This window comes from Micropterus salmoides, unplaced genomic scaffold (genome assembly GCF_014851395.1).
Source record: "Micropterus salmoides isolate LMB-PRFRI ecotype aquatic unplaced genomic scaffold, ASM1485139v1 Ms_hic_scaffold_16, whole genome shotgun sequence".
NCBI classification, from domain to species: domain Eukaryota; kingdom Metazoa; phylum Chordata; class Actinopteri; order Centrarchiformes; family Centrarchidae; genus Micropterus; species Micropterus salmoides.
The window spans coordinates 9630808-9652551 of NW_024040707.1; the positions used below are offsets into that span (position 1 = coordinate 9630808).

The window sequence follows — 21744 nt, forward strand, 5'->3', positions numbered from 1 at the left end:
GTGCGGAGTGTGTGTCAAGTGTGGAATAAAGTACACAGTAAGACAAACAATTTAGACAAATTTAATATTACTATAAAATTGTCTCACACAATCAGAGAAACAGAAACTATCATTATGATCTCTTCCTTTTACCCGAAATAAAACAAGGAAAAACAGTGACCTACACCAAGTATATAAAAATAAATGACAATAGAGCCATAAAAGTGTTTCTTATTGACTTAAGACATGACTTTGCAGAATTTAGTTTGGCCTATACAACACACGCTACAAACTTCACCTCCAAAATTCACTCAAATTCTCCTTTGTGTCTTTAACAATCCTTTTGATTTTCAAAGCATAAAACTACCACAGTAAGAAGTCATTATACTCCATCCCATAATATTTGGCCATTTAGTATTCATAACTGTAACACATTTGCACATAGGAGCACCGGAAAATGGTTACAGTAGAGTTAAAAATAAGATGTATTTAATATTCCTTTTACAAAGCATGATGGAGGAATCTGCTGTCAGTTACTGGTCAAATGTGCCGCTGTAGGTTTGCATATGTAAATGACAAGTATTGTTAAAAAGCAGTAACAGTTCACTTCAGGGCCACGGCAGTTTGTGGTAGAAACTGCATCACTGCTGTGAGTCCTGTTAAAATATACTCCATACATAAATGTTACCAAATAATCACTCCACATTCATCACTAATCACATGATTCATACACCATTTTCTACACGGTAACATCTCAAAGTCAAACAATGAGAGGTCAATACCATAGAGTTAAAGTAGTGACTTCTCTGAGGTTTACTGTGCTTGCTAAGTAGTGTGTCAAGAACAATAGCTGTGGTCCGCTTTTGGAAAAGTCTGCACATGTGTGTTTGGATTTAACACTACACCACCATCATAAAACTGATAAACAGCAGAGTAATGAAGGGCCATTAGTTCTTCTTGTGCACCATAATTTAGAAAATAACATGCTGTGTTTTGATGTTGCTGGTTGTTAGGGGTTAGGAGATAGCACAGTTTTTATCTTTATCCTTCGCACCAAGACTTTGAGCTCGTCTCCGCCGTATGCTGCCTCTCAGTCCCCAGTCTCTCTGCACCTCCCTCTTCTCTTCTCCCTCTCTGTCTTTGCCCTCCTCAGGCTGCTGCTTTCGGAGCTGCGGGGGCAGAGGTATGGGCTGTCCCAGGAAGTATCCCTCTTCCTCTGAGTCAGAAGATGAAGTGCAGGTAGAACAGGAATCTTCATGTTTGTACTGGGCTGGCTGGGAGGTCAGTGAGGAGGCTTTGGCGGCGCCCCTGTTGTCCCTGTCTTTCTCGCCTCTCCGCTCCAGGGCGTCCAGCCGAGGCCGGTCGGGTCGCGATCGTTGGGAGTGCCTCTCTCCTCCCGGGTGTAGAGCAGGGTCGGAGGGGAAACGGCAGCGGCTCCAGCCTCGTCGCAGACTCCGCTGGTGATATGAGGATCCATCTGATTGGGAATAGGAATTGTGACAAAAACAAAATTAACTCGATTCCCAAGTTTCACATGATGTAATATTCAACTCTGTAAAGGCATTTTTCTTACCCAGCAGATCCATCTGTGGTGGGATGCCTTTCTGTAGATGTAACCTGCTTCCGAAACCTCCCTCCACCCCATCTTTTTCCTGCTGGTTTTCTTCGCCCTCTTGTAGCTCCTCCTCATTCTCATCTTCATCCTCGTCAACGGAGTAGCTGCTGCTGATTGGTTCTCTGAAGCTGACCCTCGCTGTGCCACTGCGAGACAGCGGGGGTGGAGAATCAGAGGGTTTGTCCTCTGGTGGGGGGAGGTTTGGTGGGGGTGACTCCTGGGGCATCAAGTCACGAGATTTAAGGGGCAAAGGAGGTGGGAGGGAGGATGGGTTATTGGGCAGGAGGGGAGGCGAGTCAAGTGAAGTGAGGTGGTTCACATGTGAGTTGTTCTGAGGAGGAAACACTGCAGGGAGAAAACAGAGTAAGGTGAGATTATACACTTATTATCGATACCACGTTATTTTAGGAGTAATTAATGATACCTTGCATAACTTGATTCGTCCTTTCCACCCAATTCCGGCAGTCTTTAGCAGTAGTGGTTCCTCTTGAACTAAGACCAGTTAGTCCAGTATTTCCATTTAGCTCTCCACCACCGACAGGAGGTTTGATACCACAGTCCCCTGGCAGTAAACTGTAATGTGGAAGGTCACTGGGCCAAGACGGACCCAAGCCATTTCCTAGATGAATGTGGGGAAGAGGTGAGTAGGAGCCTCTTGAATGAGGATGACCACTGGGTGAAGAAACTCCATTTTGAACTGGAGCAGTGCAGTGGACACCTGAGAAAAGGAGAGCAAATACATTTGTCTCCAAAATGTTTTATCATACAGGGTCATTTCTTGGCAATGCGACCTACATAACATCACCTTTGTTTTCCACTGCAGTATGAATGCAGTCTTTTGCAGGAGTTATAGGGAGTTTGATGCCCTCTATTGGCTGAAGTGGAGAACCGCACTGTTGGTGTTTCTCAGCTGTCCCACATGGTCTATGCTGAACTGGTCCAATCTGCAGCGCAGAGTCACAGGAGTCTGAGTTATTGGGGTCCTCGCCCAGCGAGCAGGATCTGGAGCAGAAGATGAGTCCCGCTCGAGGGAGGAAGGGAAGCCCCAGCAGAGGTAGTTTACAGCGGGCGCAGCAGAAACACGACTCCACAGCGTGCCAGTGTTGACCCTCGTATGTCATCTGGCCCTGGTCGATACCTGAGAGGAAATTATTTCATGATTGCACATCTCATATGTGTCAGCTGCTTTGTTTGCATTTTGTTGGATATTCCTAACTTCATCCATGCTGTCGGCATGTATAAAAATGTAAAATACAAGGAGGGAGACAGCTGGACTAAATATTACTGTATATGTATGTGTGAATAGTATGCAGGTTATTTTTAAAAACCTCTTTTGCAACCATGAGGGGGTAAAAGTCATTTTCATAGACTGATCTGACATGATCTTAAAAATTGCTTATTCGCAGTGCTCCCGGGTTATTAAATTGCTCTTACTTTTGTTGTGTAAAACAGATGATAATTTGATGTGTCTGTGTGCATGCTTAATCTTGTGCTGCTGTGGCCTTAACATTAAGCTAACAGCATTCATTTCAGACTTCAGACAAGCCAAGTTTTACAGATCTGATTACGAATCTTACTAAGTCCTACCAAGTAAGATTACTGTAGTGACTTCTACGTGAAAGTGTCAGGCACTTAATCAGACATTGGACCAACATGTAAAACTGGCAAAGCATTTACATAATGAGTTTCACATCTGGAAGAGACTTTATTTAAATTTACCACTGATTAAAATAAAATATTTCTCAATAACTAAGAAATGCGAACACTTAACTTTAAGTCCCCTTATTTAGCATTTATAAATAGTATATAAACATTTAATAAACAGTTTATACCACACTGTAATAAACAAATTATTAATAATAATATAGTAATAAAATAAATGTCTTCATAGGAGAAGTTGTAATTTTTGACAAATAGTAAACATAAAATGTCAGATTTTTAATTTTATGAACTATTTATTGAGTGTTTTATCTACTGCTTATAAAATGCTTAATAAGAGTAACTTAAAGTTAAGTGTTACCAAAGATTTAGAAGAAAATCTTTGTCTACTGCCTGATAATGGCTGTTAACTGTATAGAAACCCCAGTAAATGAGTTTCTTCAGATTTAATTCAGTACCTATGTGTTCTCCACAGGTATCGCAGTACTCTGCATACAGGGACTCGTAGCAGGAGCAGCAGTACGGTCGACTCTCTCTCATGATGTAACGCTGGCCGCCCAGCGCAGCCTCGCACTCAAAACAACAGAAATGCTTCATGTGCCAATATCTTCCTTCTGCCTCCGTACATTCATCTGCCAGAATAATCTGCGATTGAGAGACAACAGAAAAAGAGAGGGACACAGAGAGGTCACTCAGCACAGCAGTGATGATGTCATGGGTGCAGAAGTAAACAAATCACGTTCATAAAAATAAGTACTGAGAATTTGGGTTAACAAGATCGGAAATCTGTGCCCTGTTGTGGGCTCAGCCATCCTCTGGGTTTGACGAACTCTTGTGGGTCAGTCGTGCCAGATCCATTAGTACTATGTCAACTAATCTCTTAAGTCACACCGAGAGGCTATTCAAAAAAATATACCCCTCTATACACTGATAAGGCAAATTAAAAAAATATAGCAATGGTGAAACAGGGCCTGATGATTCATGTGAGGGTACATTAAAGGATCTTTCTACACAGAACTAAACCTCATGTCTTACACAACTCACTCACAACATTTTCTGATTTGTTCTTTTAAGGTGTTTTCAAAACATGTCGCCTTCAGTGGATACTTCACAGTAGAGAGAGAGAAAGAAAGGAAACATAGGGGTGGAAGATATTTTAACTGGGTACACTGAAGCTACACTTTGCTTTTAGAGACCTGCTGCATAACACTGCGGCTGATGGGAGTTTATTTGAAAGGTTGGGGATCTTGGTGAGACAGTCACCTCGTCGCAGGCCTGACAGCGGGGCTTGAGCCTCTCAGCGTGGTGCCGGCCGCAGTAGATCTGTCCGTCCTGGTAGAAGTAGATCAGATCGACCAGCAGCTCACTGCAGGAGGCACACTGGAAACACTGAGGGTGCCAGCAGCTGCCGTGTCCTGCCCGACTGGCAAACACGGCTATGTCTCCACCGCAGATCTGTCTACCACACTGGAAAAATAGATAGGTTGGGGTGGGGGCGTGGTGCAGAGGGAAGGAAGTTAGACGGTATATCCTTTAACAAATGGTGAACGCTGCAGGTCGAACAGCAATTTGCTTATACAGCCCTGTAATCGTTAAATCCCAGTGTGCTGGAGCCCCTGAGCTATGCCTGCATTTACTTGCACCTGAACTTCCTCCAGTCTAAAAAGAAAGTCATGTGCATGGCTCTGATGTGTTTTAATATGCTTTCACTTGCAGGTTGCACTTGTTGTTTTGAGCTTTATATTGGCCTGCTTCATTAGGGAATCATGAGGGAAATTATTTTAAACATAAAATAAAAATGTGGCTCTACCTGCTGGCAGATGGCTCCTGTCATAGTTACTGGGAAGAGTCTGACGACGCCCTTGCCCAAGTTTTCTCTTTTCCTCTGCTGACTGAACAAACGCAGCTCCTTCTTCTCCTCCTCGTCCAGAGAGTTACAGTACTGGGGCTGCAAGAAACACAAAGACATTCTTGTTGACGTATTAAAAACATTTCTAACCCTCATTTACCTCTTAGGTTCAGTACAATGAACTAAATCTGTCTGTTACAGTCAAGTTACTAATCTATAGACTATAATTTACAACAAATTCATTTTTATAGGATACGCCTCACGAGATGCATTATTTTGTTTTCAAGCAGGTCCTGATAAGTCATTACATTTTACTAACTATTGGGTGGTACATTAAAAATATAGAGAAACACAGAGGAAAAAAAAGAACAAAACCGTGAAAAACATGTTTATATCCATGTTTTTAATTCCCACTTGCTTTGGCAATGTAAATGTCTGTTTTGCATGCCAATAAAGCCCAATTGAATTGAAAATCCATATAACAGAATCATTGTCATGATATGAACTCATTAATTATAAAAGTGAACATTATAAGCAAGAGTTGCCTGTAGGTAGAAATAGGCAGAGCCATCTAACCTGTTGTCTTAGAACAGGCTGTCTTAGCAGAATAGACTGAGAATATTTAGGCTGGCTCCTCATTCTGCAGGGTGAGCAATGACAGAGTCAGAGGCTGTAAATTATTTTTAAAAACATATTACCAGTTTCTGTAAAAACTGAGGCAACAGAGAAGCAAAACTGATCTGGAGGGTCTTAATGAATTAATTGAGGTATGTGCTTCAAATAAACTCTGTTATTAAAACAAATGCATTACATAATATATGCACTTCCAGCAATAAGAGCCTCATTATATATTACAGTGATTGGTACGATACAGACATTTCAAAATAAATCACCATAAACAACTGCAAATGACACTTAAAGGTAAAAGACGGGATATAATAGTGGGTAGCCAAATAAAATGAGCCATGTGTCTTCTCTCTAGAAATAAGGTCTCTGGAAAACTCACGATGTCTTGCAAAACAAGCCCTGCCAGTAAGAAAGGTAACGGCATACAGGGATATGGATACCTAAACCTACAGTATGCACAAAGTGTCCAAATAATACATATGTGTGATGATTCTATTGGATATTGGTTCAAAACAAGACACTAATGCTTACCTACGTTAACATAAGTCACATTGTGTGTCATTCAAGCCACATGCAACACTTTCTACAGAGAGCCAGTACTGGCTCTGCAGTCTGTCTGTAACAAAACAAAATAAAGATAATCTCGACCTTGGGTTACCTAACAAATTGAGAGCAGTGCATCCTTATCAAGACAGCTGCGTCAGTCAGGCAACCAAGAGAGGAGAGACTGGCCTATCTACATACCTGTCATGACCTGGGGAAACCTTTGTCCTAGTACCCCTAAAATTCCTTCACAGCCACAACTGACTGACTAGATTTCCTGACATTAAAACAAATTTTTGGAAATATAAAGAACATCCAGAAGTGGCATCATCTGAGGATGTTGAAGGCTCAGAATCAATAATAACAAGGTATAATTGTATTGTGATTTATTATTTTATGATGAACTTAGCAGACTGAAGGAATGTATGTATTTGGCATGTTATCACTCTAATATAATACACCAGGAGGGAAGCCAAAGTCAGAGTCACAGCGATGTTACCTCACTGTCGTGGGCTGGAAGCTGGTGCAGCAGTTGTTTGATTCGGTATCTTTCCCCTGGACTGTTAACATAAGGCACCCTGTCCTCTGGCAAGCAGCTAAAATACTGGTATACCTGTATGTGGAGACAAGTGTGTTCACATAAAGGCAGTGACAGAGTACAGACAGCACTTTACTCATTTACAGAGATATTTATTCAACTGCAGTCATAAATCAAAAAGGCTGAATATTTTTTCCCATAGTTATCAAATTGTTTGAGTGTGTGTACGAACATGTCCAAGTGGAAGCGTGCATATGTAGCATTAATTTTTGTCTCGACTCTGTGTCTGCTCTGCACCCTGATTGTTACCTGTTCGGGCTTGAGCCCAGGTGGGACCCATGCATACTCCTCGGAGGCGCAGCCTGAGTCGTCGTCGGAGATGGAGTGTCTCTGGAAGTCTGACACTAGCTTTGTCATCATCTTTTCCAGCTGGCCCGGCACTGAGCGAACGGCATGCTCCTCTCGCACACACTTGCAGTGTACACAGATCTTCCTGTAGAGACAAGGGCAGCTATGGGCTTCATCCCTGGGGACTTTTTTACTGATTTACAACACAAGCCAAAGCTGATCAAATGTCAAATGTCAAATGTTTCAAGAAATATCACAGGTGGGTTCTCCGTGTGCATGAGGTACTAAGGCGCAAACTAGCGTTGATATTTAACTCAACACTTTGCATCAGTCTTTCTTTTATGGTATCATCTGACAAACAGAAATTTAAAGAAAATATATTAAAAAAAATTATTTAATTGCCAACAGGTTCAGTTGATTTTTTAACCAAGATAATACTGCTCCTAAAACAAACCCAAACAACAGGGTTCTTAAAGTACCAACTCTCTTTACATCACATTGATACGGACACTTCCACAGTTTTTGTGATTTAATTATTTATGAACACACTTTGCGTTGGAAACATTATTTCACAAACATTTCACAAACAAACAATGCAACAGTTGTCACACTGGGACACAAAAGCACAATCTACACATCATTGAAAACAAATTCAAAACTTCACACAACATTCAGAACTAAAAATCATCAAAGCAGTTTATGTATAGTGTGTAGTGTTTATGCATTAACTCAACTGGAGTCAACTCAGTCTCATCACAGATGTTATTTGGGTGTCAGACAATCCACTTAATACCCACCTTCCACCAACATCTCATCAGATCTGCATCAGGCCCAGCACATCCCAAACAAACTACTACCAAACAAGCAGGAAATGAGGTCACATACATAAGCCTGGCTCTAAGTCCCAGGGGAAATAGAGTGAGGGAAGTGAAGATGGGAGCAATAATCTCCCTCAGCCTCGTATTACACCTCATCTTGTCGTTTGACTCCTCATCACATTCAGTCTGGTGCAGGGTGTGCCTGTGTGTGGGACCGGTGGAGTCACATTAAAGTGACAGTGAGGCGTGGGTGTCACTTATGTGTGTGGATGCGACAATGTGGCCATATGCAGCGTGTATTGCATGCGTGTATCTCTGTTGCAATTGCATAACAGCCTGCCAGCTGGCACTTGTGGCTCAAGTTCACAAGGCACAAAGCTGCTTTATTCCAGAACCCCCCCCCACTCCCCCACAAACACAACCAAAAAGCTAGCACACAAACACAGCTGCTTGTAAACTGCATGAGAGCTCCTCTTCTAATCATCTAAAAATCTACCTTCTTTGAAATGTTAGCAGTCGCCAGTAATTGCTGCATGTCAGATTGAATGTGCTCCACTCTCCTTACCCAACACAAGTTAATTCTTAAGGAGTTGACAAAACAGAGAAAATAAATGTTATTATGTGATCCCAGTACTTTTTCTCAGGCCCAGACCAATATATGCTTGTAACATGCAGCTGTCCTGTACTGGCACCTTATATGGCCATGGTCGCCAAGCAGGTAGAACTAATATAAGTGTTAGTAAACACAGTAAGTCAGCTTAGGCTAAGCCATGTTGGCACGAATCTGACCCCAGCTGTATTTGTGTGTGTGTGTGTTAGCAAAAGGGGAGGGGTACCGTGACACACATGCCTATGTAAGAGGGTAGGAGGAAACAGCCGGGACCTGGCATGATGGGACAGATGGGAGATGCACCCGGTCTCACCCCACCAGTACTCTACCCCCACACCACCAGCCTCCACATGATAAAAGCATTTGTAACAGGGATTTAATCACCAGTGGGTGCCAACCCTCACATGCAACCTACCTTAATTGGGGCATGACTTAGTGCCAATTTGAATGATTTTGGGGTATGGAAGAATGCAGGAGAGTCTCAAATCATGTCTCTCTTTATGCAGGCTGTTTTTCTGATAGCTTGCTTTAAGGACAGAGTTTCACCAAAGACTGGTTTGTGTACATGCCAAAACATTTAAATATTCTTCTACATATACAACAGACAAAATACTGAATCCACAAAGGAGTAAATCAGCTCCGCCACAGTATAGTATACTGTAGAGTGATAGTATGACAAAGGGAATGCTTTTCCAAAACATTTTATTTCTTATTATTTTGCTAATGCAAGAGGTGGTTTAATCGTGACTTCAGTAAACTTCAAAGCAGCCCACTCTGCTGAAGGGTTTTGCAACACTGCAATTTACCATCCGCTGCTGTGTTGAGCCCTGTCCTGTTCAATTACTTGAGTTACAAGCCTCTGATGTAATACAACTAGGCTTTGTCCCCTCTGGCTACATGTATGTACCACATGTGGTGCTGAGGTCAAACAATTCCTAAAAAGTTCCAAATTAGGGAAAATCCACAAATATACTTTGATTGTCCAGATGGAAACTTATTGACCAAGAATAGCTACGACTATGACTAGGTAGTCGTCTCTTCACTGTTCAGTTTTGTAAATGGTAAAATATATGATTTACCAGCCTGCTGTAAAAAGAGAGCTGGTTTACAGAAATCCGTAACTATATTTAGATTTAATTTATCGTTCAAGTTATTTTTAAATCAGAATTGTAAAACATCTGCACTGTCCAACTCTTCAAATGTGCGCATTTTCTGCTGTTTTATATCACTGTAAATTGAATACCTTTGGGTTGACTGTTAGTCGAACAAAACAATTCATATGAAAACGTCACCTTGAGCATTGGGCATACACAAAACAATTAGTTGATAAAATAATTGTCAAATTAATTGAATTAAACTAACTGTGAGCTGCAGTCCCTGTAGTTCCCCAAATTTCATTGGGGCAGAACACCCAGGAGCTTGAGTGCAAGCCAAGGGTGTCAATAAATATGCATAGACAACTGTAATCAATTAAGGAATACTAAAATTCTGTACAACATCTGTGTGTAACCAAACTGTGTTGTCTGTAAAAATAAAAAACAAGAAATCCAAGGGAACTGCATTATACTGAATCTACAACTAGCTGTCTGTTAGACAGGAATCGACAATCTGCCTCAATTATTTCTTTAATGGACCAAAACATTGTTACTGAGACTGTTGGTACAGCTGGTGCTGTTAATGTTGTTGACGTTTACTGCTTGCGTGTGTGTGTGTGTGTATGTATGTTTACTGGATATAGATAATCCACTCACAGTAGATAATAAACTACATAATTAGATAATAATTAAATTAACTTTATCTGCCGGGAGTACAGCTCTGTCATGCTGACAGAGTATTAGATGGAAAAATTAAATAAAAAATAAACATTGTGAGGAGCTGAAATAAACTCATTTGAACTTGAGGAAATCTAACAGTCTTCATTAGCTTTGGCTGAAAAAGCTTCTTCTACATCTTTAAATGAAATAACCGTGAAGATAGCATATGGCCCTCTTGATACATTAAAGGCAGCCAACTGTGTGCAGAAGAGGTGAGAAAAGCACACTACTTGACGTCATGTTCTGCGCCTAAGGTCCACACAGATAAGTATACAAAACAACATAAAGTCAGCCTAAGAAACACAAGAATCATCATGTAAACACACACACAAAACCCTCCTGTCTACCCACATCTCCCAATGTAATGACTGTTTGAGTTTCTAGTCCCTCTAATGCCGATAGACAGTAAAATATGGTTTCTTCAGTACCTGCTGTAATCATGACAAATTAGTCCAGGTTGGCCTGTTGACGTCGTCCCTTCCAGACGTCTGTTCCACTGTAACTGTGAAGGTTTGCATCCAATAGGCGCCGACTACTGCCTGCCTGTCAGCCTGTCTCTCAGTAAGAGCCTGATATTCTATGGCAGCTCCTTTCCATGTGGTCATTTCTCTGTCTGCTCGGCTCTTTTCAATGTCCCCGCCACCCCCGACTCCCACCCTCCTCCGTGTTGACAGCGCGCTCAAACAAAAGGCTCCACACTGCAGAAAATACAAACACAGCTCTCAAGGTACACACATGCCCACGTGATTTTTAAATGTACTTAAAAAGATAAGCTAAGTACACATGCATTCACTTACACATTTCAATTACGCCCGCCAATTTACTCACGCTGCCTTTGAAGATATGAAACATCCAAGTGTAAAAGTATAAACTCGCTGTGCCTTTTCTCCTCAGACCAGACTGCTGTAGCTGATTCACGACAGATGGTTGTTGCTTTGATGCAGTTATTAATCATAGAAAAAAGTGGAGCAGATTTTGAGCCAATGAGCAATGCTGTGCTGTGCAGTATTTGTCATATTATGTGAACAAGATGGGCACGCATCACGACAAAGTGTCCCTGGTGAAATATCAAGCAGGCAGCGTGACTCTAAGTCTTAGCGAAGTCACGACAGATCTCTGAATTCAGGCCAGCTCATCTGACTTTGGTCAATCACTCAGGATGAATATCAGTAAGGATACTTCTGCTAGAGAAGACCCAGAATGCTTTGATTCTTCATTATTCATTTATCTTCTTTTATTTCTGTTTTTTCATTGTGTTTATGCCTCCTAAATTTAACTCCAACTCCAACATCAGAGTCAGGAACGCGGCTTAGCTCTGATAGCCACAATGTAGAGCTGACAGTTTATTAATTTGTCAATTGAAAAAAAAATATCTGCAATTATTTTGATATTGTTTCATTGAGTTTTAAAGGAAATATTCTCTGGTTCAAGCTTTTAAAATGTCAAGTTTTGTTTGATTTCTTTGTTCTGTATGATAGTAACCTGAATATATTTTTTGTTTTGGACTGTTGTCACCTAATCACCTTTTGCTATGGGAAATTGCACTATTTGCTTCCATGTTTTACAGACAAAATGATTCATCAATAATGAAAATAATCATTAGTTAACTTGCAGCTCTACCATAATGCAGTTTTTTAGACAACTAACTTTCACACAGCCAATCTAGACCACAGGTACATTGTAAGTCAGTATATAAATATAAAAGCTGGTGGGGAATCCAGTGAAGCAGCCATACCCATAATCCTCTGCTTTAAATATGTGCTGCTGGTGTAATAATCTATAACTGATGTTGACTGCAGTGGGGCCCAGTGAAGCCCTCCTTAGATCTGATTTTAAGAAACAGATGGGCCTTGTCCTATAACTCTCTGCCACTAATTAGCGACTGAGTAATTGCCGCATGGCCTCCCAGACTAATAGCAATGGCGACTTTGAACACTTTTGAAGCATGGTGGGGACCTGTGGGTCAAAAGTAACTCAATTCGCTCGCTGCTGGGCAGCGGAAGCACCATCTGCCCCCCAACTCAGTTTAAGGTCTGTCTGGGAAAGCTCAGGATGAAGATGGATCACTTCCCTCTCAGCGAGCGCCAGAAGCTAAGTCTGTGCTCACTTGGATGATCTTCTCCATCAGGGAAGGTGTGACTCTAAATTGGTTATTAAGGAAGATGCAATTAGCAAATGACTCTGGGGTCTTAAAACTGACCCCAATAAATCTCAATCATTGAATCACTTTCATGTTCGTCATTCTCCTGGATCAGCTAAGAGACTACAAACGTCTCAACAAGACATTTCCCTTTGTTACCTCCCCTAAATGTCATTTCAGATCTGTCCTCTAGCCAAATGCATAACTGAAAATTTTCCATAAATCACAGCATTATGTTAATTATACACAGATTAAACATACTGTAAATAGATCGATATGTACAGGGGCCAGACTTATACCAGAGTGTGGCTGTAGGTAGAGAGCAGCGCACATGTTTTAGATTACATCCTAACTTCTAAGCTTTTGTCTTGACCTGAATAGAGGGAACAGAACTGAAAAAAAGCTAAAAGATAAAATTACAGTCTTTTAGTTACATGAAGCACGCATTCCTGTGCCTTTTGTTTTATTCTCTCGATCACCGAGCCACAGTGAGCCTAAGCCATGCAGTGCCACATCTGGGACTGTGAATGCAGCCTTCATAACTAGAAATAAATCTTTTTCATTCATCTAGCTGTGCGTCAAACTTGGATGTTTGTACTCTACAGCCTTAGAATCTGGAACCACTAAACACAATGTACTTGGAAAAATGAAATTTATAATCTGGATCATACAGCTTCCTTGCAAGCGATTGACTCTTTGCTTCTTCTATAATTAATGAAATACAAATGTCACATTCGAAAAGGGAAAACAGCAGTGGAACAGAGAAAGGGGGAGACAGAGGGAGGTATGAAGTGGTCGAGAGGGTTACTATCGCGGCAGTAAGGCTTAATCGTATTAGAGTGATTGACAGGATTAGACTAACCAAGAGACCCAACCAGCTGGATATTCACTAAAGGACTAAAGGAGAGAGAGAAAAGAAAAGGGGGCTCAAATGAAAGCACGCAAAAACGTGCTTAATAGAATGAAATAAACTGCTGTTCAGGAGAGCGTTTGACAATAGTTAAAAACTCCTGAACAAATAGGTTAAGAAGTATGGAGGGTCACATATATTTAAAGTGGCTTGTGTCTCAATTTAAAACGTAGGAATTGCAAGAAGTCTTTTTGCTTCACAAACTCCGCCAATCTCTAAGCACAATATACATCCTATGACACGCTCATCCTTTTGCTGAGTGGAGCTTGCCTTGTGTCCATAAAAACCTGTCCCAGGTGAACACTCAGTTGATGCTGCGCTAAAGAAAATGATCTGCTGTTTCAAGCAACACAATGCTTTTCACCTTGAAAGCCCCCTGGTGTGTGAATACACCATATGGCCCTATTTTCAGTATAGAAAATGACAAATACTGCAATGACATAAGAATGGGTCTTAAGTTTAAATTGCCGGACCGCAAAGATACAGCACTTGTTAACTGATCGGTAATCCTGCTGCTCTGCAGTGCTTCTGTTTACCCATGAAGATAGAGTCAACTCAAACTAAATGCAGCTGCTTCTGTTGCAGATGTCAGGGCTTAATGGCACTCACTAGCTCTGATTCTTTATGACCCCGGAGTCAGCAAGGCTGATTGGCTGTGTGACTATCATGTGGTGCCCTGAGTGGGTCATGTTTGTTGTCTTTTAATGTATCAATCTGCACGCATTGGGGGTGGTGATGGTGTAGTGGATTAGACACATGCCTTTGGTGTGAGAGACCAGGGTTCAATTCCCACTGTGACACACCAATTCACCAATGTGTCCCTGAGCAGGACACTTAACCCCTAGTTGCTCAAGAGGCCTTCAACCTCTGACATACATATAGCAATTGTAAGTTGCTATGGATAAAAGTGTCAGATAAATAAATAAATGTAATTGTGTACACAGATCCCAGTTAAGCTGATTTCCGTATATAGCAATGTTATTGTCTTTCCTAAGGCATATCGAAACGCACACAGTTTGACTTCAGAACTATCGATTCTTACACATGTATATCTACTCATTACACTTTTATGTACACCCATAAAACAAAATATGTCTTTACAGTATGTCTGGTTAATAAATCAGAAGCAGTCAAATTTCGTCTGTGCTGATAGCTGCAAACACCATATCTGACAGCCAATGAAATAAAATGTCTCTGCTGGGGGGATGTTAACTGTCTTCATGTTATTAGAAATATTGGTAATATATATAATAGCTGCTGTTTAGAAGAATACAGTTTGAATAAAAGTTCTTCTGTTTCTGTGCACAAAATTACATTCAAATTGTTAGGGTGTCATGTATTTTGTTAAAAGCCTTCATTTTAGTTAGTTGGTTATTATCTGAGATTGTACAAGATCCAAAAAGCAGCAGGAGAGAGTGTAACTCGACCAAAAGTGAATACAAAGTATGAGGCAAACATTTCCTGCTAAGCCAACAGGCAGCGCTGACAATGTTTAAGAGCCCTATGGTTCATACCTCCAGCCATGGACACGGAAGCCGGGGCACTGGTCTCCACAGCGCATACAGGGCTGCCCTCTGTCTGGGTCCTCTTCCTCCTGCTGAAAACACAAACTCACTTCAGCTTACATTATTTCCCATGGAGCACTATTCATACCGTTTGGCACAAGACAGTTTAAAACAACAGAGTTGTCACGTACTTTGCTAGACATGGCTGCAGAAACATCAACATTATGAGTGAGTGAGTATTGTTTCCACTGAAGCCACAAACAGAATGCACTTAGAGTCAGTCGCTTCAGCTTTTAAATCAGTGGTGTTTGGAGCGGACAATGAGCTATATATAGATTTCCTATGTATACTTAATGACATCAGTTTATGAAAATCCTGTGTGCTTGAACTGGCAGAGATATAAACGATTGGAATGACTGCACAGTATCATTTGTATAGATATACTGTATGTTGTATTACACACAGCTTGTGAGTGACAGTATATAAAATCACAGCACTGGGGGTTGGTCTGAATACACCCGTGTTCCTTAAATATGTTTTCATGAATATACATGATTTTCTTATAGCTGAACGTTGAGTTCAGTAATCTCTCCTGCAACACTGGAGCTCCTGTTGTCAGTGCAATAAGGAATGAAGAGTGAATCTTGCAGTGGGTGTAAGCTGTAGCTGCCTACAGACACAAAAACACCTGTAAGTGATATCCAGAATTTGACATAATTAGCGGCGAGGTAAACCTGTTTGCTTGTGACCAGCAGCCAGAGTTATTCAGCTGTGAGTTTGAGGAAAATTTTATGCTGTAGGTTTTGTAAGTGATGGGACATATAATATAACGAATAATCAGGGAAGTCTCATTTCAAAAATGCCTTATACCGAAAGTGCTGAGCCATGGATTCTGACTTAGCCAACAGCATCTGAACTGCTTAGCATTAAATTGTCTCATATCTTGCTTCTGATTCAGTTCCTGCAGCCCAGCGTGTGTGTGTGTGTGTGCGTGTGTGTGTGCATGAAGACTACAGTCTGCAGACACAGGCCTCTTTTTAGAGATGAGAGGAAGGAAGCAGACACAGGATAAGAGCTGCACCCTTTCCCTCTCCATATAGTCACTTTGTCTCCACTTTCTTTTTCTCTGATGCCTTAATTCTAGGCCACCTCTCCTATCTTCTGCGGTAAGAACTAAACCTTGACAGAGAAAATACATCTGTATTTTTTAGCTCTTTATCAGCTATTTTATTTCTCCACTGAAGGGATTTTGTCAAAAAGAGCAAGACCCCATGATTGCTGCCATTTTGGCTAGGCTGTCAAAATAGACAAAACTTAACTTACTTTCAAACAAAGACACAATGTTTTCTCTCCTTACACATGAACAGACTGCACATAAAGATGCACGTGCACAGACGCTGGAGAGTTTAACGAGCAAAGCAAGGCAAGGTACCTGTGCATACCTGCTCAGCTCCCAACCACACACACCTCATGAGGACAACCGCTCTAACCACTAAACCATCAGTATTCATGCCAAGCCTGTTTTCCCATGCAGAGTTATTCTTGAACAAAATCAAGAACTGCAATGGATTACTTTAACACTGTGTTTGCTTAGCTTATCTCACTGATATCTGAGGGCTGTTGTATGGGTATGGTAAGTGCTTTACTGATGCATTGAGAAACCGCAGATACTGTAAATGAACTGGGGGCAATTAGCAGTTTGCTCTCTCTTGTACTTTTGAACAAAAGATCATGTTTGTGTGTTTTGAAAATTAGAAATTATTCAATTTGAGTAGTTTTGTACGTGGTTCTGGTGCTATTTGCACTGATTATTGTATCCAGTTCTCTAGGAACATGAACTAGTTAGTCAAGAATAGTCTCACATGATGGTGAACTATAATTTACATGCCATTTTAGATGCATCACTGTGTGTTGTATGCACTGGGATCTGTCTTGCTTCAAGCTGCCTTGTTAATCACCACTTTGATTCACTTTTGATTGTTGTTAACAGAGCCAGGTATGAGAGGTGACAAGATGGGCTAAATGAAGCGAACAGGTGATTTCTGGGTGACTGAACCTTTCAGTTGTTATTTTCCTTAGGTGAGGAGTTCCTGAGGTATCAAGGCATAGACTACAAAATGCCCGTTCATTTCATACTGCTGTAGGGCTTACACTCCTAAATATTACATTTAGTAAGATTACACAGAATGAAAGTAAATAGCTGCAGGATAAAAACACTTCTGGAAACTTTAGCTGACCTTAAAGTGATAACAATTCATGATACTACAGGGTGTTACTGACTTAACATTCATAGAGAGAAGAAATTACACTTTCTATATTCATATTTTTAGTGTCACTTTTTATGCACTCTTTGATCCACTATTTTTAAGTGAAGCCTAACTTTTTTAGTGCAGTTCACAAACATCTACGCCTAATCTTAACTGGACAATTCTGGGGATTGGGCTCAGCATTAACTTCTTTACAACATAATTTATGAACAGAAAAAATATCCAGAAATTATGTTTTTATTCTCTTTCTTGGTAAAACACATTTAATAAGAGATTCCAGGCTAGCTGATGCTGACGACTTGTTGCCTCTGGACTTAATCTGGTGGTGATCTTAGAGAGGAGGTCTGCTTAAACATAACCTCTCGACCCCAACAGCTTACAATGTATGAAGAGCCACCCCCACAGTTCTGAACCACTTAACTTAAAGATGGCTATGTAACACATGACATATTTATAGACATATTTTCGGTATTAGGGGTGGACATGATATTAGACGTATAAATGAGGGTTTGCTGCAGGTTAGGGTAATCTTATATAGTTAGATTTCAGATGACTAAAGAAAATCTTACCAATAAATTAAGATAGTGAGTTAAGTGAGTAAATTTGAAAACACCCACCTCAGGCCACTGAGCTTAATTTTCTGATTGGAAAACAAAGAAGTTCTTCTGAGAGTAATATTATTTGTCTGATGTATCATGACAGCCCACCGACAATGCTGAACATCATAGCATGGACGCTCACTCAATTAAAGACAGAGAGTAATTAAGAGTTAAGCACGGACACAATAATGACATAATGAATAATGACGGATTAGGAATCCTAAGAAAAGCCTTTAAATTTACTTGAAATGTTTAGTCACATTATGTGCAAACAGAAGACAAAAGAACATCCTAGAGAGTTTTCACAATGCTCAGCACAACTTTGACAAGGTCACACTCCATTCAATTAGATTAATTTTAAAAAACAAAATAACCAGGATATCTGGAGGGCATATCTGTAAGCATACCTAAATATGCATAACAATCTGTCAACTTGGTTTTAATTAACACATCATGTGCTCATAGATTATGAGATGGAAAAAACAGAGGTTAATTTAAATAGGCAGTTACTTTTACTTCACTCCTTAATGATTGTATTTTGATGAAAACAGATAGGACAGTCTTTCAGCCTTGAACTTTAGCCGATGCAAGTTAGTTTCACGTTTCCTTATCATGATGACATTGTCCTACACGTCAAGGCTACACAGACTCGTGTGTTTCATTTCTGTTCTCCGCAGAAGATAATGTGTCAAGTTTGTGGCCCAACAATGATGTTTGCCTATTGTGCTGCAAGTGAAGGATGTGATGGGAGCGGTGGTAGGAAGTTTCTTCCAAACTAAGCGTGGGTAAAGTAAATAATACATTCAGAATTTCACGTCAGCTCACATGCTCACACTCACACCGGCGTCAGACATTTCATATCAGCTCCTTTGTTTTCACTAAGTTGGTATAAGGTTTAATCACATGGTGCTGCATTGGTTTGCTTGAACCCTTTCTTGCTACCAAGTAACAGTGTAACCAGGTAAGGGACAGACTGAATGTCTGCCAGCTTTGTTATATGACATCAGAAGGCAACTGCATTGGTTCAGTCAGGAATTACTTACAATAAAATAAGAGTGTGGATAATTAATACACCTATATTGTGTCATTAAGCCTGTACTAAATGCTAAATGAGTGAAACCTAAAGAGTGTATTAACCAAAATAAGAGAGATGAATGAGACAGAAGACAGTGATTGCCATTTAGGTATTCCTCTCCTCAGTGTTGTGGTTGTGCAGGAGTTAAACATTAAAACGAACGGGTCAGAGGTCGGGGGCCTTTGCTGCTTTGGCATGCTGAGTGGACGCACCTCTCCTAACTGGACAGGATCAAACAGACAGCATGCAGGCCAGGCCAGCCGTCACCACGCTCCCACCACAGCTCTGTGGCACAACACTTCTTGCTGCTCTAATGGTTTTTGCATCGCTGCTTCCTGCTCCCGAGGTCAACTGAAACAACACTGTTTAACAACTGGATGGGTTTACCAAATACAAGTGCCATTGTGAGGTTCAAACAGACACTTTTTCTGTGACAGCGCTGTGTCAGCAGTTACTTTATGTAACCAAGAGTTCTTTTGAAATGATGAGAAACTTTTGACTTGTTATAGTAGGAAAAGCATAGGTGTTACTAATAACATAAACAAAGGTTCTGTTCAAAAACAATAGCTTCAACATCTTGAATCATAAAGTATGTTTTCATTCTGTACACCTTTGCATCTATTAAACATGCATAAGATTAATATTTTTAGAAGTATATGATCTGAGATACACGAATGGAAGATCATTAGCTTTATATTGAGCCCAATATTGCTCTGGGCTTGTCCTCCATATTGTATAATCTTCTATTCTCAAATTGTGTATTATAGTATAATTTATAATGCAGCCTAAATCTAAAAGCTGTTGTGGAAATATAAGTTATAACTGCCTTGTGGTAGAGCAAAGGTAGTAGGAAGCATATGGTATTCAGTGTTGTCGTATTTATGCTCTAACCAGTGAAAATTAACGATAGGTGATATTGACAACATTACATTTAATTTGGGTACAAAAATAATAATATTATTATATATGCTGTAATAATATATCAAATACACATAATTATATTACTTAGTGCCGCTGGAAATGGAAGACATTTAATATGTATCAAATCCCAGATGATATCTAATCTTATAATATCATAGACTGCAGGTCAATCTTTTCCCGGCTCTGATAATCTACAGATAATTTTAGATTCAACTATAGTGTTTAAGACACACTTTGCAACATCATCTAACATCTCTGTTGTAACATGATTCAAAATTCACTTTTCTAGAGCTGATGTAATTGAGTGTTGCATAAAATATTGATGATATTCATTAATACTTGAGTGTTGTTGTATGGGTCTGGTGTCCTGGGTGTTTAACTATTGTTAAAGAGCTTACACAAAGGATGTGTTACATGTAAATTGCAGGATCTGTAGGCTATGAAATACTAACACATTTTAAATACAAACTTACAAACACAGAATCAAGCTAAATTCAGAAAGGGTATTATTGTCTGGTTATCTATTAGACTGATCCGCTTTGAATGTGAAGTTTACAACAAGTAATTGGGCATGACTGTAGTTGGACTGACAGTCACTGTCTGGATGTAGTCCAAGTGTGCTGCATAGCCAGATGTTTCATGGCCACACAGCTGTTTGTCTGCCCCGAAAACAAGCTCCACAATTCCAACAAAGCATAATTTAAGAGCATCAATTGCTTGTCTTTGCATCTTAGTAATGAAAAACGGACACAGGTAATAAACATATTCAAGTTACAGCTACCACATCCCAACCTGCTCAGGTAAGACCTATGACGTAGTCTAACCCCTCCTGACGGTACCTGGGGCGCCTGAGAGGACTCAACAAACAAAGCACGAAGGACTTTCTGGTACGCAGTGTAATAATATATCACAATAGGATTTATTACAAGTGGAGGAAAAGAGGGGGTAGATTTTTACCAGACAAAGTATTTACAGACACAAAAGCCAGGTGAAGGTGGGACAAAATTCTGCTTGGGCTGTTTTCTGTGTTGAACTTGAATAGCCTAATTACACAAGTTCATTTCAAGGCTACTAATACAGTGAAAGGCTCAACGCCGTACACATATTTCGAAAAGGTGTTCAAAGAAGATGGTATTACATTAAAAGTTTACCGAGTGTTAAGTGAGTTGTGAAAGTCATTAAGAAGTGTATTTTTTTTTAAATAGACTTACCGAGCGGTTCGACCGCCGCTTTTTTGATCCGCGCAGAAACATGATGTTGGTTGGATGTTAAAGAAGACAAAGCGTTTTCCAGGGAACAAACGGAGGGAAGAAACGCCGAGGTCTAAATATTTTAAGTCACACCGTCTGTCTTAAACTACATGATGTCCCCCTCAGACTGCCACAGACTCCTCCTTCCGCCTCAGCTAACTACTTTGGCAACTGACAAGCTAACCTAACTGAAAAAGTTGACTTCCGGTGGAGCTTTCAGCGTAAAAAAACCCCATTAACACCTATGTTTGATATTTCCTGAGCAGAGACAAAATAAAAACCAAATTAAGAAACACACTTAAACAAACAATTATTTTAATGGTCAAGATATGACAAATTATTTTAATTCAAACTGATAAACGTCTACTCTTTTATCTTGAAGGTGTGTGCGCTTGACCGACATCCTCACAGTATCTTGCTAACTTGACGAAGCTCCAACTTTACCTCCCGCGTCCACAGACCTGGACCTGGACACAGGCGATCCCACAGTTTGCCCTATGTTTCACCCAGGCTACAAGGAAGTTACATACAAACCCTATTTTATAAATCCCTCCGATAAATTCAGACCATGTTTAGTCTTTCTTTATCCATCCGCAGTGTCTGGAAACATTCCGATTTATTCCTAAATAAATATTTTGACGAGGAGATATGAACACAGCTGTGTTTGGGGGAAAGTT

General features: G+C 40.3%; 1 protein-coding gene across 1 annotated transcript; it reads right to left on the reverse strand.

Moving 5' to 3' along the window:
• Positions 1-41: 41 nt before the first annotated feature.
• prickle3 (prickle homolog 3) lies at positions 42-21206 on the reverse strand. Its single transcript, XM_038722006.1, has 11 exons — positions 21029-21206; positions 14965-15047; positions 7120-7303; positions 6772-6885; positions 5064-5201; positions 4517-4720; positions 3712-3898; positions 2400-2732; positions 2019-2312; positions 1553-1939; positions 42-1456 (listed from the first exon to the last, which is right to left on the reverse strand). Exons 1-11 carry the CDS (start codon positions 21068-21070, stop codon positions 996-998), a joined length of 2427 nt encoding a protein of 808 aa, XP_038577934.1. The 5' UTR covers positions 21071-21206; the 3' UTR covers positions 42-995.
• Positions 21207-21744: the final 538 nt, after the last annotated feature.